Here is a 25,573-nt window from a genome sequence, read left to right on the forward strand (position 1 = left end):
CTACCCAAGATTTCAGACTCTATAACCCCGCCCGGTAGATCATCAGATGCAGCATTCTCCACCTGACCTCAACATTCTGAACTTGACTATAAATACTTGCGTACCTTCCACCCCAGGTAGATCTGTTTGTGACTTGAAAAAACCCACTGTGTGGGCGAAACGTTGTCAATAAAGGATCACATTATACTGCATATGTGTCTATATTTCCAACCTCCAGGAATACTCCAGGTATACTGCATTGGTGTTGACCCCTGAAACAACCTCCAGGAATACTCCAGGTATACCACAGGGGTGTTGACCCCTGAAACAACCTCCAGGTATGTTCCAAGTATACCACAGGGGTGCTGACCCCTGAAACAACCTCCAGGTATACCACAGGGGTGCTGACCCCTGAAACAACCTCCAGGTATACCACAGGGGTGCTGACCCCTGAAACAACCTCCAGGTATACCACAGGGGTGCTGACCTAACTCTAGGTATCAGATGGTGGAAATTAAAAGAAAATCTATTAAGGTATTCCCCTAGGGGAGATACATAAGTATAATCATAATCATAACAATATTATTATAATCAAAATTCTTAATAACTAGTAGTGATGAAAATTATACAATATAAATCGTAATAATAAAGAAAATTCAGATTAATAAAGAATAGCGTAAAAAGAGGAGAGGTGCACTGTACACTGGCATCCCTGGCTGCCTACCTAAATATATCTTTGGCTGTAGCGGCTGTTCATTTCCCTCTGAAGATTCTCTGAAAGCAAAAGAATACTTGTGTAGGGTGCTCGAATGCTAGCGAGGTCCTCTTGATCCAAGGATTTGGAGCTGTTCTCCCCTTCCTCGACTCTGCTTACCTCCATCACCCAAGCATTGTTATGACCCTTGAATAAACAAATGATTACTGGAGAATCACATTAACAGATGAAAATGAACCAATATTGTAATGCTGTAAGAGAGGTACAGTCATTTCACTTGTAAGCCGCCTCTATAGAGTGCGACTTCTCCATAAATGCGATTGAAAGCGTACGTCCAAGATTGAATACCACGTGAAAAGGCTATCAAAGTACCGTATTTTCTGGTATACAAGGCACACGAGTGTATAAGATGCTGTTTGCAAGCAGCTGTAATGTAACATTAGTAAACAACTGGTACAGCATAACACAAAGCTTACCCTTGACCCTGACCTTGAACATATAATGCCCAGGCTGATATTCCAAGACTTTATTGGGAAAAAAGTGCGCCTCATATATACTGGAAAGTATGGTACATGCTGTTCAATTTCTGATGAGCTGTCTTCCAAGAAAATCGCATTATAGAGGAGCTCCATCAGAGAGCCGACTGTTTTCAAATTTTTGTAACAAAGGAGTTGAAAGAACTTAAAATCTAAGCAAAATTGGTTACAGACTTGTCAGTAAAGTAGAAACATTACTAAAAACACCAGACTCGTCAACTTAAAACTTACATCGTTTGTAATATCCTTCCTCGACTTAAGAATTAATTCCTATCAATGCTTCATCAGAAACACTTACAGATCACTTTTTCAGTGACGGTTTATGACGAAACAATCATCTGTTGCATATAAATTCTGTAATTTATTAGTTTTATCTCTACTAGATCCATAATAGTCTTAGAAAACCATACCAATGAATTTTTATTTTTTGAGGTACAGTGCCTGAAATATTTCAGATAGGGATCCTCACCCTTGAGGAGAAATTGAAAAACAAGTTCTTATTGGGACAAGAGGTGTATGACCCACATGGCTTTAGCACTTGAGTACAGTGCATATATTGGGACAAGGGGCACGGTTAAAAGGTATCACACCCAGATGAGCCCTAGGGATGTTAGGAAGTGATTCTTCAGCGTAAGTGTGGTAAGGAGAATTAGTTAGTAACAGTGGGTTTTAAAACATATGACAAGGCTCAGTAATACAGACGGATGAAAGATGAGGCAGGACCAAGAGCTGTACACAAATAACTCGCACATCGGAGAATGAAACTGGTCAGTCCGACTTGGACCATTAGCTAGTCCATTGGGACCGAAACAGTGTCTTAAGTTTCTCTCTCCTATGTGCGGGTTATTTGTGTATTGTTCCAGTCACGGTATTGTGACTTCTTATTCATTAGGTTAAGCTTTCCTCTCTTTCTCCTTACAAACTCAAAATAAGTATCAATCACAAACAACCTGCACTTAGAAGAGGACACCTACCATATTACAGTTTATCCCCTGGACCACTGTAAAGTCACAACTCGGCTGTTACTAAACAAGTGTCCGTGAGAACTGAAATGTCTCCACAAGTCTCTTGAGTGTGTGGTCATTTGCGATTCATTTCAGTCACAGTATTGTGACTTTATTCTTAACAAACAGGTAATTGTGTTTCACTCAGTCTGGGCTTCATCAAACATCGTCCCAGTAAAATCTTGTTCTGCAACGTTGCTTTAATATTAACATTAAACCATTTCAATCCATCTCCACACTTGTTAAACCTGTTCATAACTCCTACACTGAGTTGTATCTATTCTATTTGACTTGTAAAAATCTCAACTTAACATTACAAAAACCTGGACATTTTGTAAAAAATAGCACCCTGATTATTCATTATTGTGAAATTAAAAAATTTTACCTTTGAGTATTAAATTTAGGTTTACACCAGAGTTTCCTGTCTTAGGCACTAAATAATGCTGTACAGACGCCTTATTCTGACACGACGGTACACGACTACAGCTTAATGAGTTAGGTTCCTCCTGTTTCAAGTTAGGAATGGGTCATCTGTAACCCTGAATATATTATACCATAGCAAATGATAGCACAAAGAAGTTTCACACATTTTTAAACTCTAGATTAGAATCCACAAGACATATTTTCTCCCTAAAAGTGTTTTGGACCTCGTCCGTCAGTGCAGATCACTGTAACTATGGCATTAATAAGTCAGGGACCCTCTGTATGTATAAATTTCCTTGAGGCTAGCTTAAGCTATAGTAGTTTTTCTTAGAGAAGAGTTTAATAGTACTTACAATGCTTACAAGAATAACATTGACATGATAGCTACATGTATGAACGTAGGGGCACCAACTTAGCGTGCTCGTATCGGCCATAACTGACACTTTCTTGTTTACTGGGTCTGTAAACACTATTCTTTACAAATAAATTTATATGTATTGTGCCTTAGTGCTATAAAGATTTTCAACATTTCAATGCATCACTCCATGAATACTGAACAATGTGAAGAGCAGCAACATATTGCAGGATATAAATTAGGAGGGGTTGCCTTGATGTTTGGTAAATGGACACAGATGCAACTAATGTCACATTTTATTGTGACAACATTTTGCTCTCCAGGAGCTTGTCAATGCTCCTTGCAATGTTTCACTCTCCAGGAGCTTTGTCAAGCTCCTGGAGAGTGAAACATCGCAAGGAGCACTGACAATCTCCTGGAGAGCAAAATGTTGCTACAATAAAACACCACATTACTTGTATCTGTGTCATTTTTACCTAACATTTTATTGGTAATGTTACCATTATTACTACAAGTCTTGATGTCAAAGGGCTAATTACCCTCCCCCAATCCTTTGTGGAATCCAACCCCATTACCCCCCATTCCCCACAGGTTTACTGCTTCCCCATGAATATAAGAACATACACTGCCTTATGCTTTACAACTTATCAAATTAAAAAAACAAATGCTTTATATACTGTAGAACCCTAGTAATACGGCACTTAAATAAGAGGTATGGTTCCCTAACACTGTAATTAACAATGAGGACTAATGACAATAATGGCAGCGGCATATCGAAGTATTATCCAAGAATGGTGCTTATATTCTAATGACGAGTAATCCAGGACAAGGGCAGTTACTCATGGGTGGGTAACACAAATGACGAGAGAAGAACGATGCAAGGAGTTTCAATCTATGTACATCCATATACACATCGCTACTGTTCTCTTTAGTGTTGCTTGAGACTGTCCTCAGTGTGATCTTGAGAGAGGTAAATTCCTCCAGTAACACCTGTAATACACACACTGTACTGCGTAATGTACATAGTATTACACTGCATAATGTACAAAGAGTATTGTACTGTTTATGTACATACAAGACTCCTAGGCATTTCTTCATTACCTTCAGATCAAAAGTACCACATTTATCTTAATTTCTTAAGTGTGGTTTCATCGTATGTGAGAGTGTTTTCATTTAAAGTCATTATACAGCCCAATATCCCACACCGAATGAGCGTGGAGATACCAACGCCTGAGACGACTTTGATATGTCCAGCACTGCCTGACACATGCTGCCTCAATTTCACTGCTGCCAGTTACCTTTATGCAAATATAGTTGTAGATTAACCTAGAATAATTAAATTTTTTGTCAGATGTTTAGATTGTGAAGTTATCTATTACATAGACTGGATGTCATCACATGAATTACACCTGGAAGGCAGGTTGCGTTACAAGTTCTGTATTATCCGGCATATAAGGCGCATGAGCATTACGAGTATTACAACTTTATTACTGTAATGAACGGTATGTCCATTTGTAAAACACCACTTGCCAGTAACCCAAAGTCTACTCTTGACCCTGACCTGGAACATATATGGTGTAGAGTCACTTTTCCAAGACTTTTGCTTGGAAAAAAGGCATGCCTTATATTCCGGAAAATACTAATATATCATTGACATGGCCTCAGCTGTATTGTACACATCCACATGTGCCTACAAACTGAGAAAATGTACAAAATTGTGCAATTGACATACAATAGAGCAGCAAGCCACTTGTCTATGTTCGTTAGCAGCTAAGTGGTACAGGAGGGCCTGCATGTATATCTTTTTGGTGTTCAACATTTTCACTGGCTTCAAACTGAGCCACCGTTCATTATGTTCCACAGGTCGGTGATAATCACTGCCCTGTGGAACAATAGTTCAATTGAAAGCCAATGAAAATATGCAACAACAAAAAGAAGCGCTGTATATGCGGGGCTCTCCCATAGTTTGCTCACACAAACTGTTATATCATGGATATATACAGTATATTATAATTCTGTATTGCAAACACAGTAAAGAACTGTTATAATGTACTGTATTATACAATATTACATTGTCAAAGAACATATTTTCACCATTAATCACACAGGTATGTTGCATTTTTATGGCAACAGCAGATACGAGATACAAAATTAACCCTTAAATCATTTTTGCATTATCTGATCATTTAATACTGAATATTTACACACGGAGATTACAAAGCGATAAACGTCGTGTTTTTACTGTGTATTAATGTTAAATGAATTATACCAATGTGTATTACTGGGATTTTATGGTATTTTTTAAGCCCAACTTACGGCAAATTAAATTTCGTGCACATTGTTAATTTTTTATCAAACTGTTCATTAAAAATGATATGGTTATTTGCTCCCTTCTATGTGTGTTGTGTTGTGAATAAATGCATAAGTATGTAAAAATTGAATGGTCCCAAGGTTTTTGTTCAAGGCCTTCATGTTCATGAAGGGCTCTTGATCCAAAGAACTGGAGCTACCCTCCACTTCTTCAGATCAAACCTGATTACCTCCCATGATGATAATCTTCATGTGCTGGATCAACAGCCTCTCAATTGCGTTATGTTTCAAGGAAAACTGAAGGAATCCGGGCTTCACTAATTCTAACTAAGCAGATGCAGTAGATGCTCAATTATCTTATGTAAGAAAAGCAAATTATCAAAAATCTATATAATTGCAACTTTTTCAGGGCCATAAAGCCCTGGATATGGCTTTATTAGCTCAAAGAATGGGATGAACTCTCCCCTTGCGTAGATTAGGGGTTTAAATACTGGTGCTTATTTTAATTCAGTACTCATCTATTTGTACTCTGTGGTTCTAGGGTCAAAGTGTGTGTTGTGTATTTGTGTTTGTTGACTTTATCTTTATTTTTAATGTGTGTTGTATACGGTTGCATGTTTATTGGTGTGAGTGCTGAGCGACCTACACAATCACTGCTTCACGACTCGTGAAATCGTAATAACACCACTGCAAACCACAAAATGGGTGGAGTTCGAAATCACAGCAAGAGAGTTGTGGCCAGCTGGCCCATTGGCTTGGAGTTTTACAACTCACTTGCCATAGGTTTGAACCCCACCCATACCGTGGTTTTTTCACCGTGCATTAATATCATAACTACTGATACTACTCCCTCCCTACTACATATACTATAGTATTACCGCTCATCTGCAATTCTGCTTAGAACAAATGTTTATAACTACATCAGATGCCACTTACTGAAGTACGATGATCACCCCCCTCCCCCCTGCAAAAAAAAATCAGGTGTTCAGTTGAATGCTGTCTTAGCAGAAGAGTGCTGAGGCCACACTTCAGATAGCTCTTTGAACCCCAACATGTACAGGTATTTCCTAACTGCATTTTATCACCCCCCCCAACCCCCCTGGAAGCTTTCATCAACTTAATGCCATAGTGGGGGCTGAGTAACTTGTGCCTAGGGATAAGAGTGCCACACTACTCTCATGCTGTACATGAATGGTATATAATACCGACAAGATAACAACTGGACACATGTGCAACATCTGGGTATCTTGCAGACATTTCATCAGCCAGTGGCTTTATCAATACAAATTCAAAGACATAATTGAAAGGACAGTAGAACTATATACAAAAGATGAGGTAATCAGTCCCTCAGCCAAGGCTGAGGGACTGATTACCTCATCTTTTGTGTATAGTTCTACTGATTCCATTATATCCTTGAATTTGTATTGATAAAGCCACTGGTTACTTTCGTTTTTCCTTTTGGGCCACCGTGCCTCGGTGGGATACGACCGGTGTGTTGAAAGAAGAAGAAGAAAGCCACTGGTTGATGAAATGTCTGCAAGATTCCCAGATGTTGCACATGCATCTAATTTTTATCCTCAGGCTGATTGCCTAAAAACCCAGCATCTCCTCCAGCATAAATGGTGGGGATATTTCCCCCTTTGTCTAAATTTACTAACACGACTCATGACATGGAATGAACTATGGACATGGGTTGTGGAATGATAAAAATAGACTGAATTCACTTTGTGATTATGATTTATGACAGCGGATTGGCAACAGTGATGATGGAGTCAGTTTAATAAAATTGGATTTTTTTTTTTCAACAAACTGGCCATATCCCACCAAGGCAGGGTGGCATAAAAAGAAAGTTTTTATTTTTAAATTTAGTAATTTATGCAGGAGAAGGGGTTACAAGCCCCTTGCTCCCATAAAACTGGAATATGTTATATGAATAACCCACGGTCTGGAGTTTTGAGACTCTCTGATCGTGGGTTCTAACCCCGCCCATTGTATGGTTTATGTAGGAGAAGCTTACAATGATGTTTCGGTCCAACCTGGACCATTTAAGTGACAAATGGTTTGAAACGTCATAAGTTTCTTGTGCGGGTTATTTGTGTATTGTTCCGGTAACAGTGTTGTGCCTTTTTGTTCTTTATGGAATATATGTTTAACTCTTAAACTGTCCAAACGTAGATCTACATTCACTGGTGTAGCACTCCGAACGTAGATCTACATTCACTCGTGTAGCACTCTGAACGTAGATCTACATTCACTCGTGTAGCACTCTGAACGTAGATCTACATTCACTCGTGTAGCACTCCGAACGTAGATCTACATTCACTCGTGTAGCACTCTGAACGTAGATCTACATTCACTCGTGTAGCACTCTGAACGTAGATCTACGTTTGGACAGGTGAAGGGTTAATGGACTGAATAACCAAGTGGTTCAGTTGGTTTGCAACTAAAGCAAACCTTGCATGTCATGGTTTCTTGCAACCATCAGTGTTTATGACACTTTCTGACTCTTGAGATGACCCTTGTGAGTTTAGCACTTATGATTATAATAATTTTAAATCCTTGAAGGCCCGTCAAGGAAGGTTCCTTGACACTGGTGAGGGGCTCTTGATCTAGGGAATTGGATCTGTGTTCCAGTTCCCTGAATTACACCTGAATACCTTCCATCCCCCCTCCCCACAGGCACTGTATGGGTTTAGCGCCCCCCCCCACGTAAATAATAATGATGATAATAATAATAATAATTAACCCTTGAAGGTAAGTGTTTTGATTCCATGAAGAGCTCTTCATCCAAAGAATTGGAGTTACCCTCCTTTGCATTGAATCTGCCTCCCAATTTCCCGGCTTTGTATGACCCCTACATGTTTAGTGTTCCATGAACGTAATAATGACACCAATTGTACTGTATTTACTTTAAATGAATGCAGTGAATCATAGCTGCCTTAGCCAGCAGTAACAACTTGGTTGATCAAGTCCTGATCCACCTGAGGGCTGGTCCTGGATTGGGCCTCGGGGGCGCTGACCCCCAAAACGCCCTTCAAGTATACTCCACGTAGCCGCCTACCTTGATGACAATTCATAAAGAACCACTAAACCCGCAGGGATCGTACAATCCAAGGAAGGGGAGGATGGCTGCAATTCCTTGGAGGAAGAGCCCTGCACTGGCATCATAGCACCCGCCCCCACACCACCTACAAATGCTTGTCATAAGCTACAGTGCAGTGTTACATGACCCTTGTGGGTTTAGTACTTAGTTTTGATTATAATAATAATAATATAAGCTACAGTGGTGTTAATGTTGAATTATCTACATTTCAAAAATATCGTACAAAAAACTTATTTGAAATTCAAAGTGAAGAAAAAATACAGACTTGGTGTACATTAATATATAGGTCAGCAACACACACGATCTTGGTGTACAGAGCTCTTGATCCAAGAAATTAGAACCTTCCTTTGAATCAAAACTCTTGACCCAATCAGAGTACCCCATGGATCAAAACTGACCACCTTGCATGCCCCTGGCTCCACGTAACCCCCATTGGTTCGGCATTCACCCATGAAAACAACAGGACTCCCATTTCTATTAAATGGCCTTTGAAGTGACTAGTGGATATATCCAAAATGTAAAAGGCTTTTCACTGTGATTTCAGTTGACAAAATGGCAGATAATCGAGCATTTACTGCAGCAAAATAGACATAACGCTCAAAAATGCAAACAGCATATTTCTCATTACAAGAAATTCACAATTGAAATTATTTCATCTTTCGTACGACACTCAAAACAACCAAACAAAATAAAATTTTCAGAGTATAGTGTCTGGCTAAAGATATATAACATTAGAAAGTAAAAAATAAACTTGTAAAAGTAACTAAAATGCCGGGAGCAATAGTAACGTCTTCTCCCATACAGCTTGCTAAAAATAAGAAAATATCTTCTACTAAAACATTTGAGCACTAGCAGTCATGTGTAATTACAGACCGTCGTAACGGTGGCTAAAATCTAAAGGAGCCTTCAAACCAAGCATATACAACCTGAAGGCTATACAGCACTTGCTTAGCATTAGTAGCGTCAGCATGTTATACACGAACATTCTTGGGCTGGTAGCCTTTACAACGTAGTTAATTTGGAGAGAGATCATACAAGACATTTTGGTCTGTCCTGGACCACCGTTGACGCTAATGACACATCTGTGCAACACTTAGTTATCTATATTACCAAAACATTTTGCTTGTTCAACAAACTTGAGTCCTGGAGGTGGGAAGTGCAGTGCCTGCACTCTATAGGAAGGTTTGGGATATTTGCTGTTTAGAGGGACATCTAAACTGTTGTATCTCTGCGCCTCTGGCAAGACAGTGATGGAGCGAGAGATGGTGAAAGCGTTTCTTTTTCGGGGCACCCTGCCTCAGTGGGAGATGGCTAGTTAAACACAAGCCTAAATAACACTGGAGACAGTATAACACTTGCCTGTTTTTAAGTGAAGTAATCTGTTGTGCCTGTGAAATGCTTCTGAACCCAAGATATCCAAGTACTGCACGGATCTTAACTTGTTGGTATATCGTCAACAGTATCATCTAGCTGGATCAAAATGTCATTTAAACTTTCCTCTCCAAACTGTGGGTTACCTGCAGGTTATTCCAGTCATGGTACTGTGATTTATTCTCTGTAATTCTCTTAGACTTTCTAAAACCCAAGTTGTTATGTATCAACTAATGCAGCCAGGGTTACACGCAACCAAATACCATAATACATTGCATCACAATGTGTGTTTGTTTTTTAATATGAGTCTTTAAGGTGACCTAAAAATATATAAATAAATTAATTCATAATTTTGGTGCCACCACAATCCATCGTCACTGTAGCAGACCGTACTTACCCACGTTTGTGACGGTACAGATTTAGTGGGAGATTCTCCGGGGCTTCTCCACTACAAACCCTTGTGGGTTTAGTGCTTGATTGTAATAATAATTCTCCACTACAAGAATTACACAGAGTTTCACCACTTGCAGCTTAGTCTGATTTACTTTAATGCTACAAGTGAAGATCACTTTTCTAGACATTTAAAATGTCTCGGCACATATTTTTGCACTATTCAGAAAAGTAGTAGTTTATACTGGCATGAGACTGTTTGAGAAACTTCCAATTTCCTTCACTTTTAAAATCACTAATTTCATTCAAACCACAATGTCTCACACACATCTAATGCGGCAGTTTTGCTCATCCTTCGGTGATGCCCACTTTTATTTCCTCAAAGATTTTCCAAGCCTTTGTTGTCGATGAATTCCACAAGTGCCTTGTAGCAGAACTCATATTGTGCCTGCAAAATAAGAAAATACTTAATACAATTCAAAACTATTTTTAATGAAGCTTGATTCTATTTCTCTCGACCATGGACCTGCTTGATACAACTTTCTCGGCCTTTTGAAAATCAATTGGATAGTTAAAAATGTCTCATAGGAATAAACAGAGCATTAGATGTGTCTAGTTCTAATGCTTACAATGGATACAGTCATGTAAAAAGCCCCCGAGGCCTGGTCATGGACCAGGTCACAGGGACGCTGATCCCAAAAACACCCTCCAGGTATATCCTTTGCATTCGTGAAAGTTTCATAAATAAATACTTAGAACATGAAAAAGTCTTGGAGGAGCAAATGGATCTAGTACACAAATAACCCACACATAGGAGAAACTAATGAGGATGATTTGGCAATAAACAACTGTCAATGCATAAAGAGAAGTACCTATTGGTACCTCTTGATAAAATGTAATAGAGTAAGTACAGGTCGACCATCACTGATCTGCCAATCACTAATCCGGCACTAATTTCAGTTATCGTCATCGGTAAAAGTTTACATCCCAGGGCTTTCAAAGGTATGACACAGTTACCTGTGATTTACTGTGCCATGTCTGCCAACCTACAGGTCCCAATGAAGCCGGATTAGTGATGGTCAACTTGAGTTAGTTCTGATTCCTGCAGTTCGAGCTCCTCATCCACCGTTCTACTTATTTAATGTAATAAATCTTGCACATTCTATCGGAAAACTTAGAGCTAACAGAGCAAGACAAGTGACACTTACAAACTCCTGCAGAAGAAATTGTCTAAGAGCCCTTATTCTTCTCGCTGTCTGGAAAACATCTACGCGGCCTTCTCTCCGCAGCTGACGTAGACAGTTGTTGAGACACACATAGACGCTGCTACGGTCACCACCACCACTGGAATTCATCCAACCAACACAATAAGACAACTTGATTTGATATGCAAAATGACATCAACAGGCATCATATGACCCCTATGGGTTTATCGCTTCCCCGGTGAATGTGCAGTAATAATAATAATAGTACCAACAAGCATTATAGACATAGAAGAGATACCCTCAATACATGGAGCCTCTATACTATGAAACTCGAAGGAAAATCCACAATGTTAAGTAATTTGAAAACAACAGTCCATTCAGTGACAGAAGTTATTTTTTTACTCATCTATTTAGCATATCACATTCATATTCAACTTACGATGAGTTCGTAGGAATGTAGCCCTATCATAAGTCGAGGACCAACTGTGTTATATTTGTCTCGGTTGCAGAATGTGACTTCTTATTCTCAATAAATTTTCCGTATTTCTCTCTCTCTTTCTAATTTCTTAGCATGAACAAGTGTTCACACTAACCTACAATGCTTTCCTACAATACAAATGCAAAAAAAGGGGACTTACGAGCAGTGGACGAGTGTTGGGGTTGCCGTGGACAAGCTAACATCGATGTGTGACTGTACTCTTGTGATAATCTCCATGATTCCATAAGTTACTAAAGGAACCTCTCCTAAAAGACCTGACCAGCCAATATAATGGAAGTGAGTCACAGTCAGAGCATCACCATTCTGGAAAAAAGCACTGCATCAGCACTAAACTATTCTGTAATACAGGGAAGCCAAGCATACACACCACCTTTTCAGTGTTCCAAATTTTCGTTGGCTTCAAAATGAGCCATTGTTCATTATGTTCCACCCATAGGTGGAACACTGGAATATTTAAAAGCCAACAAAAATGGAAAATAAGATAGTACAGTGGACCCCCGCATAACGATCACCTCCAAATGCGACCAATTATGTAAGTGTATTTATGTAAGTGCGTTTGTACGTGTATGTTTGGGGGTCTGAAATTGACTAATCTACTTCACAATATTCCTTATGGGAAAAAATTCGGTCAGTACTGGCACCTGAACATACTTCTGGAATGAAAAAAGTTCGTTAACCGGGGGTCCACTGTACTTTATTTCAGCATGATACAATGTTTGTACAAAGGTGAATGACATTTAGGTGTACATGCAGAAAGACCCTTAATATGCAGAGTATTTCAGGCAAACTTTAGACTAACTTAAGGTTAATAAGGCAATAACAATTTAAGTAGTTTTATACAGTCTCTTAGGCGAGTCAAAATATAAATTTAGGAATTACAATGAATACAACGTAGAACAATGAATATAGGTACTGTATACATAGGTCACTCCTGTATATCATCCACCTTTAAATCATCCCTTCCAAAGTTTGCCCAACCTTTCATAGATACAATTAATGAACTACCATAAAATTTACAATGACAGCCTGACACAAAAGTGGGACCCCAAAAATGTTTAAAAAAAATCTGTTGTTTGTAAATTTTTCTTTTAACACATTAGCCGTTTCTCACCAAGGCAGGGTGACCCGAAAAGGAAGAAACATGCTCACCATCACTCGCTCCATCACTGTCTTACCAGAAGCGTGTCTACACTACAGCTCAAAAACTGCAACATATCTCCACCCCTCCTTCACTATCATATTGTTATATATTAAGTAAACCTGCCTATAAATTACCACTGCGCTATTATTGTGCAATATATATGTCTCTGTGTATAAACATTTATATAAACAAGATAGCTTGTAAAGCACTGCATAAAATTTAATTTAATCCAAAATCTTATGAAAATTATGAGTTTTGCAGGAAATGTATTTAGGTAAATTTTCTCAAAAATTCATCTGAAAAGAACTGCATTTGTAAATAATATTTTTTATAACACAAAGATTGTCTCCTGTTAAGGCAGGGTGACCACAAAACGAAGAAACAAAAGTTTCTCTTTTTAAATTAAGTGATGTATACAGGAGAAGGGGTTATTAGCCCCTTGTTTCTGGCATTTTTGTTGCCTCTTACAACACACGAGGCTTACGGAGGAAGGATTCTTCTCTACTTCCCCATGGAGAATAATAATAATAATAATAATAATAATAATAATAATAATACTGTATAATTATAAACATTTTAGAAAATAATCTACTGTAGATAACTTTATAAATCTGGGTTTAGAGCTTAGTTTAGATTGTAATAATACAGTGGACCCCCGGATAACGATCAGCTCCCAACTCGACCAATTATGTAAGTTTATTTTTGTAAGTGCTTTTGTAGGTGTATTTTTAGGGGTCTGAAAAGGACTAATCTAATTCACAATATTTCTTATGGGAACAAATTCGGTCTATAACGGCACCCAAACAGACTTCTGGATTGAAATAATATCGTTATGCGGGGGTCCACTGTAATAATATACTGAATTAGTTTTATAACTGTATGTTTTAGGACGTGAACTGAAGCGCAGTTATAAGGTTTGTCTCCTGTGTGAATTTTTAGGAAATATACTTTTGAGTGCACACAAAACAACATCAATAATGACAACACTACTACATTGCATACCTTAGTATTAGTTAGCAAGAAGGACCTGCTGGAGTACTTGGGGTAGCTCTCACTGGAGACCAGCTTAACAGAGATGTGTTCGTACGTTTCTTCATCGTCCGGCCAGTACTTGTTGCAACACTGCTCCCCACTCCCAAGCTGCTCCCACAAAGTCTTCATTAATATTCTGTATACAGTCAGCACCCTTATAAAGCTCCTCTATAAGGTGATTTTTTGTAAGTGTGGCTCAAAAACTACATCCATAATTGAATAGCACTTGGAAAGGCCCTTATAGCATTTTTTTTTTAAACAAGCTGACCGCCCCCCACCGAGGTACATCAACTACATATATTATTTTTCATTTTCATATAGAACAATGCACTATAAAACTTTATAAGAGAATTGACTGTATTCCAAAATGTACCACAAAGAATATACTATTTTTGGGTGTATATTTTCAAAGAAATCTTAACAAGAAGGATTTTGAAATCCTCTGGATTGGGATTAATATATTATTAAATTGGAGGGGAAAACTCGAAGGAAATATTCTATATATCGGATAATATCTACACTCGCTGATTTTTTGTTAACGAGTGCCATGAAAATTGAAAAAAGTCCAAATACTTTTCACATATTTTCGTTAACCTTTAGAATATCTTGGAAAAGATTCCTAACAATAGATACATTTATTAAAAAAGTTAACAATAAAATAGGTACTGAAACAGGTTCAGTCCTTTCATTGTTTATCAAATTTGTATAATATTCATCTGGTAATATCTAAAATATCTTCATACATTTTTTCCTTGATATTTTTTTGGGGGGATCCTGACAATAGGCACATTTATCAAAGAAGTTATACTACACAACTTGCTACTGCAACACACACATGGCTTGTACTACTCTTCAACACACATGGCTTGTACTACTCTGCAACACACACATGGCTTGTACTACTCTGCAACACACACACATGGCTTGTACTAATCTGCAACACACAGAGGCCTGGTCACAGACCGGGCCGCGGGGGCGTTGACCCCCGGAACTCTCTCCAGGTAAACTCCAGGTAAACAGACATGTGGCCTGCAATACTCTGCAACACACACATGTGGCTTGTACTACTCTGCAACACACACATGGCTTGTACTACTCTGCAACACACACATGGCTTGTACTACTCTGCAACACACACATGGCTTGTACTACTCTGCAACACACACACATGGCTTGTACTACTCTGCAACACACACACATGGCTTGTACTACTCTGCAACACACACACATGGCTTGTACTACTCTGCAACATGCACACATGTGGCCTGTACTACTCTGCAACACACACACATGGCTTGTACTACTCTTCAACACACACACACATGGCTTGTACTACTCTGCAACACACACACACATGGCTTGTACTACTCTGCAACACACACACACATGGCTTGTACTACTCTGCAACACACACACATGGCTTGTACTACTCTGCAACACACACACACATGGCTTGTACTACTCTGCAACACACACATGGCTTGTACTACTCTGCAACACACACACACACACAAAGCTTGTACTACTCTGCAACACACACACACACACACACATGCACACACACACATGACTTGTACTACTCTGCAACACACACACACACACACACATGGCTTGTACTACTCTGCAACACACACACATATGGCTTGTACTATGCAACACACACACACATGGGTTGTGCTACTCTGCAGCACACACATGTACTACTCTGCAACACACACACACATGGCTTGTACTACTCTGCAACACACATACATGGCTTGTACTACTCTGCAACACACACACACATGGCTTGTACTACTCTGCAACACACACATATGGCTACTATTCTGCAACACATACACACACACACACATGGCTACTATTCTGCAACACACACACGCATGGCTACTATTCTGCAACACACACATGGCTTCTACTACTGGTGATCAAAAACGAACTGAATAAAAGAATTTGGCTGGAATGGAGCTGGGAATATTGCTTTCAGGAGTTAGTAGAATATCAATTCTGATCTTGAGATATTTACAGGGTTAAATAAAGCATGCAACAATAGTACTTCTTGTCCAGAGCAATCAAACAAAAACTAGATTGTACTCTAGAAAGAGAGGGACAATGAACTAGGGTATGAGAGAGCAACAGAAGTATCAGCACACACAAACACATGTACACAAACAGCATATTCAACAACGTACGTACTCTATATAGAGCATGAAAATTAACAACAGTATCAGATATGTTAACATGACAAATACAAACAGCAAATTCAACAAGGAAAGGACAAGGTTATGACGAGACATGGGAATATTTAATGTGACCAGAGATGAAACTACGAGTGAAGAGTCATGTCAGTGAAGGAGATTGCCAGGTTAGTTGCAAAAATACTGAAACAAGGAAGGGAGAGCAGCCAGATTGATGTAATTTGTATCAGGCAATGAGAGGCTATAAGATATACCCAAAAACCAACATTCTATACAGTACAACTGGTTTCGGGTTAGGTTAGGTAAGGTTCGTCAGGAAACAGAACAAGTGTCTCCTGACGCGAGTCTAAGTCATGTGATGACCTGCCAATGGAACATTTGGTCATCTGACTGAGGCCTTCCGCTGGCTTACCAGTCGGTCATACGTATTTATAACCACTGTTATCCTTATACAGCGGTACCCCGAGTTTTGAATGGCTCCCAACTCGACCAATTATATAAGTGTATTTTTGGGGATCTGAAATGGACTATCTAATTTACATTATTCCTTATGGGAACAAATTCGTAGCTCGGGGTACCACCGTAAATGGTTTCGTGTAGTCACTTTACAATGTAAAACAATGTTCATACAGCATACATTCTCTTAAATTTTCCTAAGAATTTTTTTTACATAACAACAGCCATATAATTCTACATTTACTTTTTTTCAACACACCAGCCATTTCCCACTGAGGTACGCTTACCCGAAAAAAGAAGAAATACTTTCACGGTCACCATTCAATCACTGTGTTGCCAGAGGCATGTTTGCATCACAGTTCACAATGCCCTGCAAACTGAAATATCACCACCGCTCCCCTTTATCTATCTGGTCAAAATACCCAAACATTTAATCCATTATCAATAATTTCATTAAAACTATGGTTTTTCTAAATTGAAACTCATTGTATGGTAGCTGCTGCTCTTAACCAATGGTGGTATACCTGGAGTATATCTGAAGGGCATTCCAGGGGTCAATGCCCCTGTGGCCCAGTCCATGACCTTGATGCTAGTGAAGGGCTCTTGATAAGACACTGAAGATACCCTTCTCCTTCCTATCAAACCTGATCACATCTCAATCCCCAGGCACTGTTTTAATGGGGTCTCTGACTTTACCTCTACCCCCATTAATTTTTTTTAACTCAACAGCTCTCCCCTGCCAAGGCAGGGTGACCCAAAGAACAAAACACATTCACCATCATTCATTCAACTGCAGTCTTGCCAGAAGTGTGCTTACATCACAATTCACATTAAACCCTGACTGCAACATTCCCATTTATCCTCTCATGTGTTTATCAACATATATATAGGAGGGACCTGCACAAACAGTACCCTTTTTAGATGATCCATGTTTTTGCTGGCTTTCAACTGATACACTGTTCATTATGCTCCACCCACTGGTGAACATTGCCAGTGGGTGGAACATAATGAATAATGGTTCACTTTAAAGCCACCAAAAAGTGTGGGAAATCAAAAATTAGGTGCTGTATGTGTGGGGGCCCTCCTGTACACAAACATCAAAATTGATGCCTCTTTCCTGAAATCAATCAATCAATCAATCAATGAACAAGCATGAAGGCAATGGCAGAGAGATACACATGCTCACACACATACATGCTCACACACATACATGCACACACACACATACACACAAACACATGCACACACACAGTGTATAATTTCTTAACCTAGCATGTCAGATTTAGAGCGAGACAAGCACATTGTTTGAAACACATCAGTCACAGAATTTTGACCCTTGATATGCGATTCCTACCAAAAAGTGGCAGAAAGAGCTATCCATGCATTGCTTCCATTTGCGTCGACATATTTTTGTGAGTCAGGCTTTTCAACTCTGTTCGAAATCACTTTCAACCAAGGCAGGGGACACTACTGATGTGTTAAACAATATGTTTGCACCAGGACTGTTAATATTACAAGTTTCCCATTGCTTTATGCAGATTCGCTTTGGCCAAATTCGCTAATACGAAGCCTTGTTTCTAACGCTAACTTTATTTTAGACATATACATTCACTGTAGATCTGTGCAGCTTACACAATGTATTGAAAGATTCTTAGTATGTTTAATTAATTGCTGCTAAGTTACACAGCTACATTTCTACATAAAACCAGGAACACTTGAACACATGCTGAAAAATGACACTTATGCAACATTTGGGAATGTTTATTGTGGAAATGCTGTGCCAGCCAGTGGCTTCTTCAGTCCAATACAAAGAAGAATGATTGAAGGTCAGAAGGAGTTCGAGGTAATCAGTCCCTCAGCCTGGAGTTGATATGTTCACAACTGACGGACTGAACACATCGACTCCGGGCTGAGGGACTGATTACCTCAAACTCCTCCTCTTCTAACATTCTTCTCTGTATTAGACTGAAGAAGCCACTAGCTGGCAAAACATTTCCACAAACATTCCCAAACATTCACAAATGTCTCATTCTTCAAAATGTGGTTTTTTAACCCATTTAAACCACACTTGCAAACACATCAAATCTCTACACAACTTTAAAAACACACGACTGAGTAGCAATGACAAACACACCTCAAGTATTTAACAATCACACAGAAGCAAGAGCTAAAGAAATCAAAGAAAAACTAGAATTGTAAAGAAGCCATCTAAAATACTGGGATGTGTTTTATGTTTAAAAAAGCCAGCCAGAAGGGTGATTGGTTTATATAGAATAAATGCAACCATAAGCTTAGTGTAAAACACGAATACAATTCTTAAATGATACAATTATTTCCATTCAATACTAGAGAATTAAAAATGAGCCATAACAAAGTAATCAAAGTTTTCTTACTGTAAATAAAGAAAAAACTGGATGAACTGCCAAGGTCCATTTAAAAATCAATAGGTTTGAATATACACTAACAATTTAAATGACACTAAGGGTGTATTTACCTGACCATGTTGTACCTAGTGGGAGCATTAATAGTAATTTTGATCAACATTTCATTATTAACCCGTAAACGGTCCAAGCAGATCTACGTTCACGTGTGTAGCGCTACAAAAGTAGATCTACGTTTTTTTTACATACTTTCAAATGTTGAAAAAACGTATATATACGTTTGGACCGTTTACGGGTTAATTGTCCAGAAAGCAAATATGCTTTAAATGTTAAATATTATGACTTACGATTTAAATTTTATTTTCGAATTTATTGGGAAGCACTAAATTGCTATGAGTAGCATAGTGCTTCGGGGGTGGAAAGTAGTCAGGGTTGATCCAAGGGAAGAATAGCTCCTTTTCATTAGATCAAGAGCCCTTCACCTGCATCAAAGCACCCCTTTACCCTTGAAGGAATTGAATTTAGCAAAACCTGTTCGCATCTGGCAGTGTCTCAGCGAGGGGAAACAAGACACAAGAGAGGGGAAATAAAATCTGGTATTGGATAATTGTGTTAATGCAGTGTCTCAGCGAGGGGAAAATAAGACACAAGAGAGGGGAAATAAAATCTGGTATTGGATAATTGTGTTAATGCAGTGTCTCAGCGAGGGGGAACAAGACACAAGAGAGAGGAAATAAAATCTGGTATTGGATAATTGTGTTAATGCATCTAGCAGTGTCTCAGCGAGGGGAAACAGGACAAGAGAAAGGAAACAAAATCTGGTGCTCAATAATTGTGTTAACACTTCTAGCAGCATCTCATGAAGGGGAACAAGACAGAAGAGAGGGAAAACAAGACAGAAGCAAGGGGAAACAATATCTGGTGCTCAGTAATTGTTTAAAGGATTAATATAAAGAAAATAAATGCCAGTATTGTACTAAGAATAAAAAAAAGAATACAATGTCGCATGTGTTGGGTCATTTATGACTATGTGAGTAAATTGAGAATGTAACTGTTGCACAATTACTCAGATAAATTTGTGCAATAACTAAATGTCTGTCTTCAATGATGGGCAATAACTGTCTGTCTTCAATGATGGGCAATAACTGTCTGTCTTCAATGATGGGCAATAACTGTCTGTCTTCAATGATGGGCAATAACTGTCTGTCTTCAATGATGGGCAATAACTGTCTGTCTTCAATGATGGGCAATAACTGTCTGTCTTCAATGATGGGCAATAACTGTCTGTCTTCAATGATGGGCAATAACTGTCTGTCTTCAATGATGGGCAATAACTGTCTGTCTTCAATGATGGGCAATAACTGTCTACCTTCAATGATGGGCAATAACTGTCTGTCTTCAATGATGGGCAATAACTGTCTACCTTCAATGATGGGCAATAACTGTCTGTCTTCAATGATGGGCAATAACTGTCTGTCTTCAATGATGGGCAATAACTGTCTGTCTTCAATGATGGGCAATAACTGTCTGTCTTCAATGATGGGCAATAACTGTCTGTCTTCAATGATGGGCAATAACTGTCTGTCTTCAATGATGGGCAATAACTGTCTGTCTTCAATGATGGGCAATAACTGTCTGTCTTCAATGATGGGCAATAACTGTCTACCTTCAATGATGGGCAATAACTGTCTGTCTTCAATGATGGGCAATAACTGTCTACCTTCAATGATGGGCAATAACTGTCTGTCTTCAATGATGGGCAATAACTGTCTGTCTTCAATGATGGGCAATAACTGTCTGTCTTCAATGATGGGCAATAACTGTCTGTCTTCAATGATGGGCAATAACTGTCTGTCTTCAATGATGGGCAATAACTGTCTGTCTTCAATGATGGGCAATAACTGTCTGTCTTCAATGATGGGCAATAACTGTCTTTCTTCAATGATGGGCAATAACTGTCTGTCTTCAATGATGGGCAATAACTGTCTGTCTTCAATGATGGGCAATAACTGTCTGTCTTCAATGATGGGCAATAACTGTCTGTCTTCAATGATGGGCAATAACTGTCTACCTTCAATGATGGACAATAACTGTCTGTCTTCAATGATGGGCAATAACTGTCTACCTTCAATGATGGGCAATAACTGTCTGTCTTCAATGATGGGCAATAACTGTCTGTCTTCAATGATGGGCAATAACTGTCTGTCTTCAATGATGGGCAGTAACTGTCTGTCTTCAATGATGGGCAATAACTGTCTGTCTTCAATGATGGGCAGTAACTGTCTGTCTTCAATGATGGGCAATAACTGTCTACCTTCAATGATGGGCAATAACTGTCTGTCTTCAATGATGGGCAATAACTGTCTGTCTTCAATGATGGGCAATAACTGTCTGTCTTCAATGATGGGCAATAACTGTCTGTCTTCAATGATGGGCAATAACTGTCTGTCTTCAATGATGGGCAATAACTGTCTGTCTTCAATGATGGGCAATAACTGTCTGTCTTCAATGATGGGCAATAACTGTCTGTCTTCAATGATGGGCAATAACTGTCTGTCTTCAATGATGGGCAATAACTGTCTGTCTTCAATGATGGGCAATAACTGTCTGTCTTCAATGATGGGCAATAACTGTCTACCTTCAATGATGGGCAATAACTGTCTGTCTTCAATGATGGGCAATAACTGTCTACCTTCAATGATGGGCAATAACTGTCTGTCTTCAATGATGGGCAATAACTGTCTGTCTTCAATGATGGGCAATAACTGTCTGTCTTCAATGATGGGCAATAACTGTCTGTCTTCAATGATGGGCAGTAACTGTCTGTCTTCAATGATGGGCAATAACTGTCTACCTTCAATGATGGGCAATAACTGTCTGTCTTCAATGATGGGCAATAACTGTCTACCTTCAATGATGGGCAATAACTGTCTGTCTTCAATGATGGGCAATAACTGTCTGCCTTCAATGATGGGCAATAACTGTCTGCCTTCAATGATGGGCAATAACTGTCTGCCTTCAATGATGGGCAATAACTGTCTGTCTTCAATGATGGGCAGTAACTGTCTGTCTTCAATGATGGGCAATAACTGTCTGTCTTCAATGATGGGCAATAACTGTCTACCTTCAATGTGTAATAATTTAATTTGGCAAAAATAAACATTCAACGTGTTGTTGTATTGTGAGCAATGTAACATCAATGAAAGGACTGCAAGAAACCAGGAAGCAGGACTCAAGTCTTGGAGGTGTAACATCCCCACCCATCCTTCAGAGTGCCTGCACTCTGAAGGATGGGTGGGGATGTTACAGTCAGTTCTGGAGATGGGAAGTACAGTACCTGCACTCTGAAGGATGAGTGAAGATATTACAGTTCTGGAGATGGGAAGTACATTACCTTTGCTCTGAGTGAAGATGTTATGGTTTGTCGGCTCATATGAATTGTGATGTTCATGTACTTTTGACAAGAGAACTATCAAATATGTAAACTGTGATTGTGTTCCTAGGGTCTCCCAACACTTGCATAAAAACAGCTTGTAATAAAGTTGGCAGAATTACCGACAATATGTATAGTAAAAGGACACAAGTGCAACTAATGTGACATTTATTGTGGCAACGTTTTGCTCTCCAGGAGCTTTATCAAGCCATTACAAACCATACATGGACACAGAGGGTATATAAAGGCTCAGAGTGACGTGTAATACTAGTGAGGTAGTGAACATCGAAATGGTACCTCACTAGTATTACACCTCACTCTGAGCCTTCATATACCTTCTGTGTCCATGTATGGTTTGTAATGGCTTGATAAAGCTCCTGGAGAGCGAAACATTGCCACAATAAATGTCACATTAGTTGCACTTGTGTCCTTTTACTATACAGAAAAACAGCTGTTAAAACAAAGATCGAGGTGTTATACAAGCTAAATATTTGTTTAATATTGACAGTCTGACCAACCTCATCAAATTCAGAAACTGAAGTAAAACTATCCCGTAGTGCAAAAGCCATATTCACTATACAATCCTTAATGGGGTCACACAATTTTTTTTTTTAAAAAACCAGCCATATCCCACTGAGGCAGGGTGACCTAAAACGAAAAACGAAGGCTTTTTCTCTTTTAAATTTAGTAATTTATACAGAAGGGGTTACTATACTCATGAAGTGTTAAACCCATAGGGGGTCTTACAATGCCTGGAAAACATGAAGCAATCAGACGAGGAGGATAGTTACAATTCCTTGGACCAAGAACCTCTCGCCAGCATCAAGGTATCCCCTACGAATAAGCTCAGTGACTGTTTTCAAGATGAGCAATATGCTTCTGAAGAGGACACTCAAAATTGGTCACAAAATATAGGTTAAAACAGAAAGAACGGTTGATAACTCTTCACAGTGTCCAGGACTTGTGAAGCCATTTGCTGGCATGCAGTATGTGATAAATGCCATATACATGAGAGCCCTCCATATACACCACCTCTAAAGAATAAAAAGGCAAAATACCATGACTGGAACAATACAGCAATAACCCGCACATAGGAGAGAGATGGTTACGACGATGTTTCAGTCTGACTTGAACCATTTACAAGCCACAATTTTTCTGGTGTTCCATGTTTTCAATGACTTTCAATTGAGCCATTGTCCTGCCTACTGGTGACAATCACAAGCAGATGGAACATAATGAACAATGGCTCAATTTGAAGCCAACGAAATGTGGAACACCAAAAAGATGGTGTACATGTAGAACCATCCCATATAAAGGATATGCTAACCTTGTTTCCAACCTTCGTTTACACGGGATTTAGACTGCACACAAATACAAGAGATGTCAGTTATTCTTCTCAGTGGTAGATAAAGTGCCATGAACACTTCTCAGTAGGAGTCCACAAAGACAAGACAAGGAAACCTTGAAGATTTTGGACATTTTTGCCATATCTGGGAATCTTCTGAATGAAAATGTTTCACCACGTGCGGCCAGCAGTAACAGCCTCGTTGATCAGGTCCTGATCCACCAGGAAGCTTGGTCATAGACCAGGCCTTGGGGGCATTTGTCCCCGGAATACCCTCCAAGTAGACTCCAGGTAGACCACCAAGTGACTTCCTCAGTCAGGTACACTGATGAATGGTGGAAGACAAGGTGCTTGAGGTAATCGGTCCCTCCGTCAATGTGTTCAGTCCATCAATCTTTCCTCAAGATTGATAGACTGAACACGCTGACCGAGGAATAAGGGACTCATTACCTGCAAAAGTGTCCAATTCTTCAACCTCTCGGTTGTCTAAAACATTTACATCACAGGGAAAGGTTATCCTGTATATTTTGGTCTCAGTCTGAGGTCCTCTTCAGCAGATTTTAAAAGGGACTTCAGAATTAGGTTAAAATATAAACAGAATTTTATTTCCTTCTTGTATGTGGGTTTCTTACTATTATTCCTGTCACTTCATAAGTACTTTCTCAGTAACTCCAGGAAGTTACAAGAAAAGCACAAGAGCCATAGTGGAAATTATATACCCCAAGGGGAGACAAGGATATTAGGAAGTATTTGTTCAATGTAAGTGTATTTGTTCAATGTATTTGCTTAGTGTAAGTGACGGCCGACTTGTAGGAAAAAAAAAAAAGTATATTTGTTCAGTGTAAATGTATTTGCTCTAGGCAGTTGGTTGGTAGACAGCAACCACCCAGGGAGGTACTACCGTCCTGCCAAGTGAGTGTAAAAGCCTGTAATTGTCTTACATGATGGTAGGATTGCTGGTGTCTTTTGTCTGTCTCATAAACATGCAAGATTTCAAGTATGTCCTGCTACTTCTACTCACACTTCGGTCACACTACACATACATGTACAAGCATATACAGTGGACCCCCGCATACTGTTGGCCTTACATAACGTTAAATCCGCATACCGATACGTTTTATCGCTAAGATTTTGCCTCGCATACCGCTAAAAAACCCGCTCAACGCTGTTCGTCCGAGACGCGTCTAATGTGCGGCCTTAGCCAGCCTCACATGTTCCGCCGGTGGCATTGTTTACCAGCCAGCCTCCGCGGTAACATCCAAGCATACAATCGGAATATTTCGTATTATTACAGTGTTTTTGGTGATTTTATCTGCAAAGTAAGTGACCATGGGCCCCAAGAAAGCTTCTAGTGCCAACCCTACAGGAATAAGGGTGAGAATTACTATAGAGATGAAGAAAGAGATCATTGATAAGTATGAAAGTGGAGTGCGTGTCTCCGAGCTGGCCAGGTTGTATAATAAACCCCAGTCAACCATCGCTACTATTGTGGGCAACAAAAAGGCAATCAAGGAAGCTGTTCTTGCCAAAGGTTCAACTGTGTTTTCGAAACAGAGATCGCAAGTGATGGAAGATGTTGAGAGACTCTTATTGGTGTGGATAAATGAAAAACAGGTAGCAGGAGATAGCATCTCTCAAGTGATCATAAGTGAAAAGGCTAGGAAGTGGCATCAGGATTTAATTAAAAAAATGCCTGCAAC

The 25,573-nt window shown here is 39.3% G+C and overlaps 1 protein-coding gene across 2 annotated transcripts in view; it reads right to left on the minus strand.

Annotated features, from left to right (window-relative positions):
* Positions 1-506: 506 nt before the first annotated feature.
* Positions 507-25,573, minus strand: part of Ptp69D (Protein tyrosine phosphatase 69D) — a 105,079-nt gene continuing 80,012 nt past the window's right edge. For both annotated transcript variants that reach the window (XM_053799673.2, XM_053799674.2), the window contains exons 23-26: positions 14,034-14,171; positions 12,030-12,193; positions 11,395-11,530; positions 507-10,634 (exon numbers count right to left, since the gene is read on the minus strand). In XM_053799673.2, coding sequence (XP_053655648.1) covers positions 10,566-10,634; positions 11,395-11,530; positions 12,030-12,193; positions 14,034-14,171 — 507 coding nt within the window. In that variant the 3' untranslated portion in view covers positions 507-10,565. The remainder of the gene's footprint in view (positions 10,635-11,394; positions 11,531-12,029; positions 12,194-14,033; positions 14,172-25,573) is intronic.

Source organism: Cherax quadricarinatus, unplaced genomic scaffold, assembly GCF_038502225.1.
Source record: "Cherax quadricarinatus isolate ZL_2023a unplaced genomic scaffold, ASM3850222v1 Contig85, whole genome shotgun sequence".
NCBI classification, from domain to species: Eukaryota; Metazoa; Arthropoda; class Malacostraca; order Decapoda; family Parastacidae; genus Cherax; species Cherax quadricarinatus.